Here is an 11547-nt window from a genome sequence, read left to right as displayed (position 1 = left end):
AATTTGTGAATGTGAAGTAATGTGTGATTCTCACTTCCTATTTAACATTAGTCAAAAGACAGGTAAATGATGAGTGCATGTGCGCCTGTGTGGGATTTGCATTATACGTGTGCCTATGACTCCAGACTAAGTGCAAAATAAGCAAGTGTGCACACATACACACACACATACAGACATACATATGTAAATATTTAATAAGAATTAGACAAGTTTTTTTTTTTCCACAAGATATTTACTGTGGTATTACAAGGCTTTTTTTTTTTTCTTTTTCTTTTTTTCCTTGGGGGGGGGGGGGTTACCACAGTAAGTATAACAGAGCAACCATCTTCTATGTCATCCTTACGTTAGGCTGCTTTGCTTCAAACATTTTTCTTTGCATCTACTCCCTATAATTCCCTCCTTACAAACAACAACTGTTCAAAGAATCTCAATTATTTTAACAATGAAAGAATTTTAAAAATCATCTATACCTAGAAAAAACATTCTCCTCTATCATCACCATATTAATTTCTCTTTTTTCTTTTCCATCAGTAACTCCACATGCAACCTTTATAAACTTCTACAAGACTAAACCACTGCCAAGAGTTAACCCTATACCTGAAGACTTTACACATACAAAACGTGATAGATACACAGCAACTAGCTGAGACAGGCATTTCTACTACAGGAAAGAATGAATGCAACTGAAGTCTCAAACTACTTTTTGAGTTCATGGAGCTCATGCCTAAGAGAAAATCTACTCAGAGGGAAGTGTCCTAAATATATATCTCATAATGCGAGACAAGCTCAAGCTAACCTGGCAAAGCTCTTGTAAGCAGCAGACATGGGGTTGATACATAGAGGTACACGGTCGCGCGCCAGGTGGCTCAGGATGAACTTGTGCAACCGATCCTTCACCTGTGACATGGAGTGTAGCTGCAACAGAGGGCATTGTTAGTAAAGCTGATCTCAGGATTTCCAATTTTAGCAATTTTAGTTTCACTGTATTTTTTTGCATCTATTCTTGTAATATTTGTGATAAAATTTTGGATGCAAAACAAATAATCTTCAATAGTAAATATTTTCTTATGTAATAATGTAGTCCCTTAAGAGTCAAGGAACTGATCATCATTTCTAAAGATTTCTTTCTTTGGAGAAATCAACCCATGATATAATGCTCTAACACCTACCTCATTTTCCCAAGTATCATCAAATGCATGTGGTGCTGTTGGTTCAAAGTCGTGTGTATACTGTCGGCCCCCACAGTTTGTGGAAGCACAGCAAGTACACATGCAAGAATGATACCGTAGTCGACCTTCATCTAGGTAAGGGTGTGCAAGAGCTTCAGTCACACTCAATCGTTTATCCTGGAAAACAGATGAACCCACTGTTATATAAATCCACTCAAAATTACAAATATCAAATCAAATATTCATTATTATTTTTTTAAAAGAAAATATAGGCAAGATCCTTTGTCGAACTAACCCTACATTTTTTTTATACAATGACAATGTGAACACCAAAAAAAAGTCACTTTTCTTTGCATTTTGCCATCAAAACTAATCAATAAGCAAATCTGCACCATACAATAAGAAAATCATAGAGACAAACTATCTGCAAAAGAAAATGATCAAAGCTCCAATCAATTACAGATCTCTGACTACTTCACTGAGGAACCCCATGAAAATTACCGGGTCAAAGGCAAGCATCTGTGTGAGTAAGTGGACGGCCTCGTGGGTTGCATGGGAAGAGAGAGTGTAGAGGGCTGGCAGGGCAGGTGGTTTTGAGGGTCGGCGTAGCATATGGGTCACGGCCCCTTCACAAGCGTATCTCATGTCTTCTAGGTTTGGTGTTCCCAACAGGTCTGTTATTCGCTCAAGCTGGAAAAAAAAAGAGGCTGATTAACACCAATTCCTTATCCATTATAACAATGAATCTCTTTCAAAAATCCAAAATATCACTAATATTTTATTAAAACACTATGGAACCCTACCTGCTGTACGGGACTCTGGGCTTGGAAGAGAATACGACGCCCCAAAAGCTCGCCAAAAATGCAGCCAACAGACCACACATCTACTGCTTGGGTGTAATGGCGCGCCCCCATCAGCAACTCTGGGGCTCTGTAGTACTGTGTGACTACCTCCTGTGTCATGTGCTTATTTTCATCAGGTTCTTCGACACGGGCCAGACCGAAATCACAGATCTGTAAAAGATTCATGTCATCAATTCTGGGATGAATGCAGGATCCACTTATATCCAGAGAAGTTAGTCAATCTTATTATATAAAGAAAGGTTATTCTATCCTATAGCTGTAAATTTATATAGGTCAGTAGATGAAAACTTAATTTCTATCATGTTCATTCTTAGTATACCTTCAGTCATTCAGTATATACACAGACACACATGCATATTATCGTCAATTCATTCTTAAAAGTAAAAAAATACTCTAATTACAGATTGTTTACATATATATTTTCATTTAAGATTCTTTTTCATGTAATATAATATATAAATATATATAAATATATATATATATATATATAATATATATATATATATATATATATATATAAATATATAATATATATATATAAAATATTATATATATAAATATATATAAATATATAATATATATATTATATATATATATATATATATATATATATATATATTATATATATATTATTTAATATATATATATATATATATATAATATATATATATATATATATATATATATATATATATATATATATATATATATATATATATAATTACATGAAAAAGAATCTTAAATGAAAATATATATGTAAACAATCTGTAATTAGAGTATTTTTTACTTTTAAGAATGAATTGACGATAATATGCATGTGTGTCTGTGTATATACTGAATGACTGAAGGTATACTAAGAATGAACATGATAGAAATTAAGTTTTCATCTACTGACCTATATAAATTTACAGCTATAGGATAGAATAACCTTTCTTTATATAATAAGATTGACTAACTTCTCTGGATATAAGTGGATCCTGCATTCATCCCAGAATTGATGACATGAATCTTTTACAGATCTGTGATTTCGGTCTGGCCCGTGTCGAAGAACCTGATGAAAATAAGCACATGACACAGGAGGTAGTCACACAGTACTACAGAGCCCCAGAGTTGCTGATGGGGGCGCGCCATTACACCCAAGCAGTAGATGTGTGGTCTGTTGGCTGCATTTTTGGCGAGCTTTTGGGGCGTCGTATTCTCTTCCAAGCCCAGAGTCCCGTACAGCAGGTAGGGTTCCATAGTGTTTTAATAAAATATTAGTGATATTTTGGATTTTTGAAAGAGATTCATTGTTATAATGGATAAGGAATTGGTGTTAATCAGCCTCTTTTTTTTCCAGCTTGAGCGAATAACAGACCTGTTGGGAACACCAAACCTAGAAGACATGAGATACGCTTGTGAAGGGGCCGTGACCCATATGCTACGCCGACCCTCAAAACCACCTGCCCTGCCAGCCCTCTACACTCTCTCTTCCCATGCAACCCACGAGGCCGTCCACTTACTCACACAGATGCTTGCCTTTGACCCGGTAATTTTCATGGGGTTCCTCAGTGAAGTAGTCAGAGATCTGTAATTGATTGGAGCTTTGATCATTTTCTTTTGCAGATAGTTTGTCTCTATGATTTTCTTATTGTATGGTGCAGATTTGCTTATTGATTAGTTTTGATGGCAAAATGCAAAGAAAAGTGACTTTTTTTTGGTGTTCACATTGTCATTGTATAAAAAAAATGTAGGGTTAGTTCGACAAAGGATCTTGCCTATATTTTCTTTTAAAAAAATAATAATGAATATTTGATTTGATATTTGTAATTTTGAGTGGATTTATATAACAGTGGGTTCATCTGTTTTCCAGGATAAACGATTGAGTGTGACTGAAGCTCTTGCACACCCTTACCTAGATGAAGGTCGACTACGGTATCATTCTTGCATGTGTACTTGCTGTGCTTCCACAAACTGTGGGGGCCGACAGTATACACACGACTTTGAACCAACAGCACCACATGCATTTGATGATACTTGGGAAAATGAGGTAGGTGTTAGAGCATTATATCATGGGTTGATTTCTCCAAAGAAAGAAATCTTTAGAAATGATGATCAGTTCCTTGACTCTTAAGGGACTACATTATTACATAAGAAAATATTTACTATTGAAGATTATTTGTTTTGCATCCAAAATTTTATCACAAATATTACAAGAATAGATGCAAAAAAATACAGTGAAACTAAAATTGCTAAAATTGGAAATCCTGAGATCAGCTTTACTAACAATGCCCCTCTGTTGCAGCTACACTCCATGTCACAGGTGAAGGATCGGTTGCACAAGTTCATCCTGAGCCACCTGGCGCGCGACCGTGTACCTCTATGTATCAACCCCATGTCTGCTGCTTACAAGAGCTTTGCCAGGTTAGCTTGAGCTTGTCTCGCATTATGAGATATATATTTAGGACACTTCCCTCTGAGTAGATTTTCTCTTAGGCATGAGCTCCATGAACTCAAAAAGTAGTTTGAGACTTCAGTTGCATTCATTCTTTCCTGTAGTAGAAATGCCTGTCTCAGCTAGTTGCTGTGTATCTATCACGTTTTGTATGTGTAAAGTCTTCAGGTATAGGGTTAACTCTTGGCAGTGGTTTAGTCTTGTAGAAGTTTATAAAGGTTGCATGTGGAGTTACTGATGGAAAAGAAAAAAGAGAAATTAATATGGTGATGATAGAGGAGAATGTTTTTTCTAGGTATAGATGATTTTTAAAATTCTTTCATTGTTAAAATAATTGAGATTCTTTGAACAGTTGTTGTTTGTAAGGAGGGAATTATAGGGAGTAGATGCAAAGAAAAAATGTTTGAAGCAAAGCAGCCTAACGTAAGGATGACATAGAAGATGGTTGCTCTGTTATACTTACTGTGGTAACCCCCCCCCCCAAGGAAAAAAAGAAAAAGAAAAAAAAAAAAGCCTTGTAATACCACAGTAAATATCTTGTGGAAAAAAAAAAACTTGTCTAATTCTTATTAAATATTTACATATGTATGTCTGTATGTGTGTGTGTGTGTGTGTGCACACTTGCTTATTTTGCACTTAGTCTGGAGTCATAGGCACACGTATAATGCAAATCCCACACAGGCGCACATGCACTCACTCATTTACGCTGTCTTTTTGACTAATGTTAAATAGGAAGTGAGAATCACACATTACTTCACATTCACAAATTTATGCATGATGACTGGGATAACTGTGCATGCTGAGTGAGAAATTAGTTGACTGGTCATATGAATAGGTTGATTCATGAATTGGTTGATGTGATTGATTTATTGATTTCATAAATTTGATTGTTGGTTGGTTGGTTGATTTATTAATTGGCTGATTTGACTGATTGATTCATTTATCAATAGAGGGAGTAGTTGACTGACTGAGATATTGATTTAGTTGGTAGTAGGTTTTTTGACTGATCAGGTGAATGATTGTTGAATGAATTGGTTGATGGTTAATATGGGATGAATTCATTGACTGATAGATGGTGGATATCTGAAGAGCAGACACAAAGAAATCTACAAGAAAAATTGATTAGACATCACACACAAAAGAAATCCTTAAATGCATTTTTCTGTTGTTATCAAAGAGATTAATAAATGTTTGAAGAAAGAAGTATAATGTGACTTTATTTTAAGATTACTGTAATTATATATTGAATTTCCAAACTCCTAATGCCGGGGATATTGTTTCACCTTGTTTATTTATTTATTTATTTATTTTTTTACATGGGCTGATTGTGCAATATGGTATATAAATAAATGAAGGAAAAAATACTGCAAAGATGAAAATTTGAGTTACTTTCGTTTTTTTTTCCATTGTTAAAGATGTTTGTTTGGACTTAATTTTAATGAATGATTTCTTTGTTTAGTTTATTTGAAGAAAATAAATTACATGGTGTTTAATCACCTGTGTGCATATATATATATTTGTATGATATATGATCAGTGTTATTATTATTATTATTTTATTTTTTAATGAAAAAATATTGTCCATTAGTTCATATATATTAGTGAGGAAATGGTGAAGATATACATGTTGGATATATTTTGCTTTAAGCGTATGAAGAGATGCTCATCCTAAGGTGTTCTCAGCCCAACTGCCTAAGAATGCATTTAGTAAATGTTTTGTTAATTTAAACTTTCATCTATAACTCAAACACTGATATGTTCACTATATTGCACTAAAACTATGATGTATAGTGCACTAACATGAACCTGTTTGATACTTGTGGTGTAGCTGGAAGTTTAGATTTAACAGAACATTTAATTGATGCATTGTTAGGCGATAGGTATGAGAACATCTTCAGCTGTGCATACTCTCATATTATCAATATATATTTTTTCTTTCTTTTTGTCAGGGGTGTAAAAAACATTTTCCTTGCATTATTTCAAATTCTAAGAAATTCTTTTTTGGTGAAATTATATATCTTTCTGGCAAGTGAAGAGGAAATTCAATATATTGTAGCAAAAAAAAAAAAAAAAAAAAAAAAAAAAAAAGGCAGATGTATGTAATGTTTCCCATATTATTTCAAGAGAATTGAGGAACTCTTTGTCCTAATTTAGAATAAGGTTATATACATAAATAAGTTTTTCTTGTTTTCAATTCCTTTAACTTTATCAGAATGAAATGCAGATCAGTAGACTAACTTGTTTTGAAGTAGTAATTGTGCAGCTGTTTTACTCATTGGCCAACTTTCAGTATTCTGAATGATTATTCTGTAGTATATACCATGGTCATCTTGCATTAACTCAGCCCATTACACTTCAAAAGTTGATTATTATAATTTCCTCATGTGGTTATATCACCAAATGATATTTGATGTGTTCAATCACTTCAGTTTTTTTTCTTGTAATATATTGACTAATATTTTGTATGAAAATTATTCTTTTTTTTTAATCTTCTTGAACTTAAAAATACACTAACTCAAAATTTATCACAATATCAGTTACATTTGACATTATGTTAATGCTAAGGATAACAGTTGAACAGTGATTGCTTGCATTGCTACCAGTGGGATTTCTGATTTCCCAGTGTCTCTATCCTCTAGTCATAATTCATGTTTTGTAAAGGAAATCTGTTTTTACCAAGTAGCAGACTTTTCTCTGGAAACCTAGTGCTCTTCACGTCATCCTTGAATGATGGGTATTTTTTATATGTAACATCTTGTCATATGTAAATAAAAGTATGCAAATGATTGCTTGTTTAATTACATCACTTGGGTGAGATACAGCCCCATGGAGAATCATTGATTTAGGTTCAAGTAAATTAATTTATGGGTTGATTGGTTGGGCCATTTGAATGTGGTTGATGAAGAAATGATTACATACTAAGGAGCCAGGCTTTCCATTCTGTAATTTGCTCATTTGCAGTTTCTTGTAGTAAAACTTTTGAGATAATTGTACTTTCCACTTTCCTTACTTCTGCTGTATATACTTGATTTTTTGTTTTATATAGTCTAAACTGCATGCGAAAAGGAATAGAAGTTACTGACAAAATTTATTTTAAGGAATGCCAGGTGATACATATTCAGTAATAATTAAATTGTTTTTCTAATGTCCCTTGTGAATGTGATTTGTCTGGTGCTCTTCATTTTTAAAGTGAAGTTGCTGAAAATAGTGGTATGAAAAGAAAAATAATGTAAACTTTGATGTAATATTCAATATTATTTAATAAAAATGGTCAGATTATTAAGATGTTTTTATTTTATATTTCAGCTCGACAGTTGCTCATCCTTCAGAGCTCCCGCCTTCCCCACACCAGTGGGATTGACAGGACGCCAAACACTAGCGTCAAAGAACTTAGTGCCCCCTAAACATGCCTGTGAAAGAGCATACAGAGACGCAGGTTGTGTGAATCTAAGTACACTTGTGTGAAAGTGAGAGAGAGAGAGAGAGAGCTCAAGATTCTTAAACTGTTGGGACTGGTCCATAGTAAGGTGGTAAAAGTCTTGATTCCTTGCATTTGACCTGAAATTATTTCAAGTATGCTGACAATCGTAAATCAGAGTGTAGGCATTTACCATTGCGATTGGATATCAACACATGGTCCAGGTCTTTACAGTTTGTAGGATGGGATCATTTTTTTTTTCTTCTTTTTTAATCATTGATTTACAACTTTCATATCATACATTCACCTTTTTCCATAGAATCTGATTTTATGAAAGGGCTCACTAGTAAAAAAAAAAATTATAAAATAAAAAAACAAAAAAAAAGAGAGGGAAGGATAAGAAAAATGACAAGGTCAGTGAATTGACTGTTTAAAGGCGAGTGTAAGTTTAAAGTACGACTGACTCTGTGAAGATGTACCCAAGATCACAAGAGTATATTGCAGAAGCAGTGAAATAATGATAAGTCTAAATGAATTGATATATATGACTGTTGAACAGAAAGAGAAAAGAAAGAACAGAAAAAAGGCTCACATGAGAAATGTGTTTGAGGCTTCATGTGCCAGTTCCTTAGTCAGACAAATCACTGCCATGTACACTAAGGGTAATGTGTGTGTGTGATATGGCCTCGTCCCCCTACCATATACATGTATTGACTGCTGGGTACTAGAGTGGAAGCATCCCCCTGCGCTGTGGATGATGAGCAAGTGACAAGGACGAAGATTTTCCCAAAGGTCTTATCGATTGAGAAATGATCCAGCATAACTTGGACACCCTCAACGCTCAACGCACCATGATCTCTTTTTTGCCCGGGCTCCTTATTGTGAGGCTGCTGCTGACATTTGGAAGGTAGCTGAAGCCTACAAGGTTGATGATTATATGTGAAGATTCTGCTTAATGTGATCAATACGGAATTACCCTCACCTGAAAGTTGATGAAAAGGAAAGAAAAAAATTGTACAATGAGTATAGTATAATATCAATCTGGATAACTATGAATATCTTCTTGATTAGATTGTTGTTTAATTATTTTATATAAAATGATTCCAGATTACAGTAAAAACACAAAACAAACGAAAATTGAGGTAGTTTTATATGTTAAGAGGGTTGCATTGTGATAACATTAGTGCAGACTTCCCTTTTTTTGGTATATCAGAGTAATGTCCTTGCAGATGCGTACTTGTAGTACGCAGGGTTCATTTTCATATTGCATCAGTATTAGCCAGAAGAAAAGAAAAATTCTGTATTTAAGAAATTTCTTTATATCAGAGGAAAAAAAAGAATCTAAAAATTTAAAATGTAGGGCAGTCCTTTGCCTCTCTTATCTGGCTCTTAATTTATGCTTAGGAATCTGGCTCGGACTCTCAACCCTTGCTCTCAGGAAATTACAGTGTACACAAGTGAGCTTAGTTCTTCGCTGAGTTTGTTTACAATCATCAGCCTAATGCATTTTTATTTGATCACCAGGTTATTAGTACTTTTTTTTCCTCTCTTTCTTAGTGTTAAAATTTAGTCTGGGATTTGAACTGTTACATCGTTTGTGAGTGGATGAAAAGTATTCCTTTCTGTCCTCAGTGTTTTAACATTGTTATAAGAGAAATCTATCTCCATGTTTGTTAGAAGGATCTTGACAGTTCCAACATTTTAAAAAGTTGGTGTTATGTCAAAGAATTACAGTGAATTTTATGTGCAATGTAATTTAAATTTGGTATTAAGATATTCAGGAAAGAAATTATTATTTTTATTTTTTACTTGAATTTTTTGGTGTGAATCAGGAAAATCACTGTAACACCACCAGGCCAGGATTTAGGAAGACTGTGATAATTCTGGAAATGATTGTGAGAAGGTACAGCGAGATGGTTCTTCAAGCTGTCTGCTCAACGACTCATGCACTGCGAGTAGAAGCTGTTTAAGGGTAATCACTTCTTAAGGTGCTCACACTTTTATAGAATTGCAGCTCTCGATTGGTCTCTTACCTACACTATGTCAGAGGTTGGAACAAGATGACAAGACTGCACGCGGCCAACAGAGAAACTGTTTCCTAGAGTGCCGTGGGAAGCATTACATTTTTTTTGATATTATATCGTGTATCGTCAGTTATATCATGGGTCGTTCTTCTCTGTATGTCCAGCTTGAGTATTCCACAATAGAGGCGAAATTATAATAGGACTTAAATGTGCTAATGTGTATACATATAGATTTTGGAAAACAAAAGAATAACTGACAAAAAAGTATCCTGTATGTTGTATGGTTTTCTAGTAGTTACAGTTCACTCAGCTTAGAAAAAACAATGACTGAGAGAAAGAATCAAAGAAAAGAAATATGGGATAGCTAAATTTCCCTCTCCTAATTTGTGGGGAAAAAGAAAGGAAAATATGGATAGCAATTTTCTCTTTTTGATGAATTTAAAAAGAACTCAAAAAGAAATGAAAATAGTAAAAGAAACAAAGAGAGAGAGAGAAAAAAAAGAAAAAAACAAAAAAACATGAATAAAACAGAAACCAATGGATGTTGAGTTTAGTTTAGCCATGATATAACACTGACTACCTGTCCCAACTGAGTCATTATGTCGCAGCTGGTTTCTATCATGCTGCTATCCGTGTTACTTTTTGTTTTTGATATTAGGTAGTCGTGTACAACCTACAAGCTCAAGCAAGGTGTATATGATCAGGTCACACGGAAGTTTTTGATAGCTCCCTATTAACCTGCATGGTGTTTACCTACTATTGTCTTTGTAATATATATACTTTTTCATAAAACTCTCGATGGTACACCATGATTACATTAATTGCTTAATTCATTTGATTACAGTTATGATTTTCTTAATTTATTACTTTTCTCTATTTATCCATGTTAGCTTCTTTTTTCCATGTTGTTGACATCATGATTTAGGATCATTTCTTGTAAACAATCACACTATAAGCAACCTCCTTTCACACTAGGGTATATTAGGGAAATAATGGCTCAAAACAGTAAAGTTTGTATCTATACTTCATCAATTTTTATATATTTATTATTTTTTTATCTTCTGATTTCCTTTTTCAGACTTTGTTTTTTTAGAATGAAAACAAAGAGTGAGGTTCGTACTTAAAAAAGATGTATTATAGATTTATATCATGGATAATTGAAAATGAGCACTATCTTGATGCCATTTGTAATATACTTTCTGTTGGCTGCCACACACACTGTTGAGTTTGTTTATTGTAACAAAAAGGTTATGTTATGTTGTGTGGTAAAGTGCTCCTTTTTTTACTTATTTGATTTCCTTTTACACTTTTCATTTACTGTTTACACTTTTCATTTACAGTTTACCAAATGAAAAGGCCATGATAACAGTATTCCACCTGTAATAAGTATGGATAAGCAAAGCCGTGATGTATCGTGAGGTGTATAACAGAGTCGAAATTAGTCATCACATAGCCAAAGCATAACGCAATTGTGTAGAGGGTGCCATAGTACACCTACTCAGACTACAGGAGCATATTGATGGCCAGAAGCTTCAGACAATGTGATCCCATTTACTATTATTACATGTATAATATTAATTTTACCCGTGGAGATGCTGCTCCCAATATTTTTTTGTATGGTTTTCCTTCTGATTCTATTT

At 33.9% G+C, this 11547-nt stretch overlaps 1 protein-coding gene across 1 annotated transcript in view; it reads left to right on the top strand.

Annotated features, from left to right (window-relative positions):
- The window catches only part of LOC119574194 (serine/threonine-protein kinase NLK-like), a 29989-nt gene extending 19594 nt beyond the window's left edge, over positions 1-10395 (top strand). The window contains exons 6-12 of the mRNA XM_037921319.1: positions 1805-1823; positions 2767-2799; positions 3025-3259; positions 3372-3560; positions 3885-4061; positions 4317-4435; positions 7772-10395. Coding sequence (XP_037777247.1) covers positions 1805-1823; positions 2767-2799; positions 3025-3259; positions 3372-3560; positions 3885-4061; positions 4317-4435; positions 7772-7826 — 827 coding nt within the window. The 3' untranslated portion in view covers positions 7827-10395. The remainder of the gene's footprint in view (positions 1-1804; positions 1824-2766; positions 2800-3024; positions 3260-3371; positions 3561-3884; positions 4062-4316; positions 4436-7771) is intronic.
- Positions 10396-11547: the final 1152 nt, after the last annotated feature.

The sequence above is a fragment of the Penaeus monodon genome, chromosome 6 (assembly GCF_015228065.2).
Source record: "Penaeus monodon isolate SGIC_2016 chromosome 6, NSTDA_Pmon_1, whole genome shotgun sequence".
NCBI lineage: Eukaryota > Metazoa > Arthropoda > Malacostraca > Decapoda > Penaeidae > Penaeus > Penaeus monodon.
Note: the sequence above shows the minus strand (reverse complement) of the source record. Positions and strands in the feature narration are given on the sequence as shown.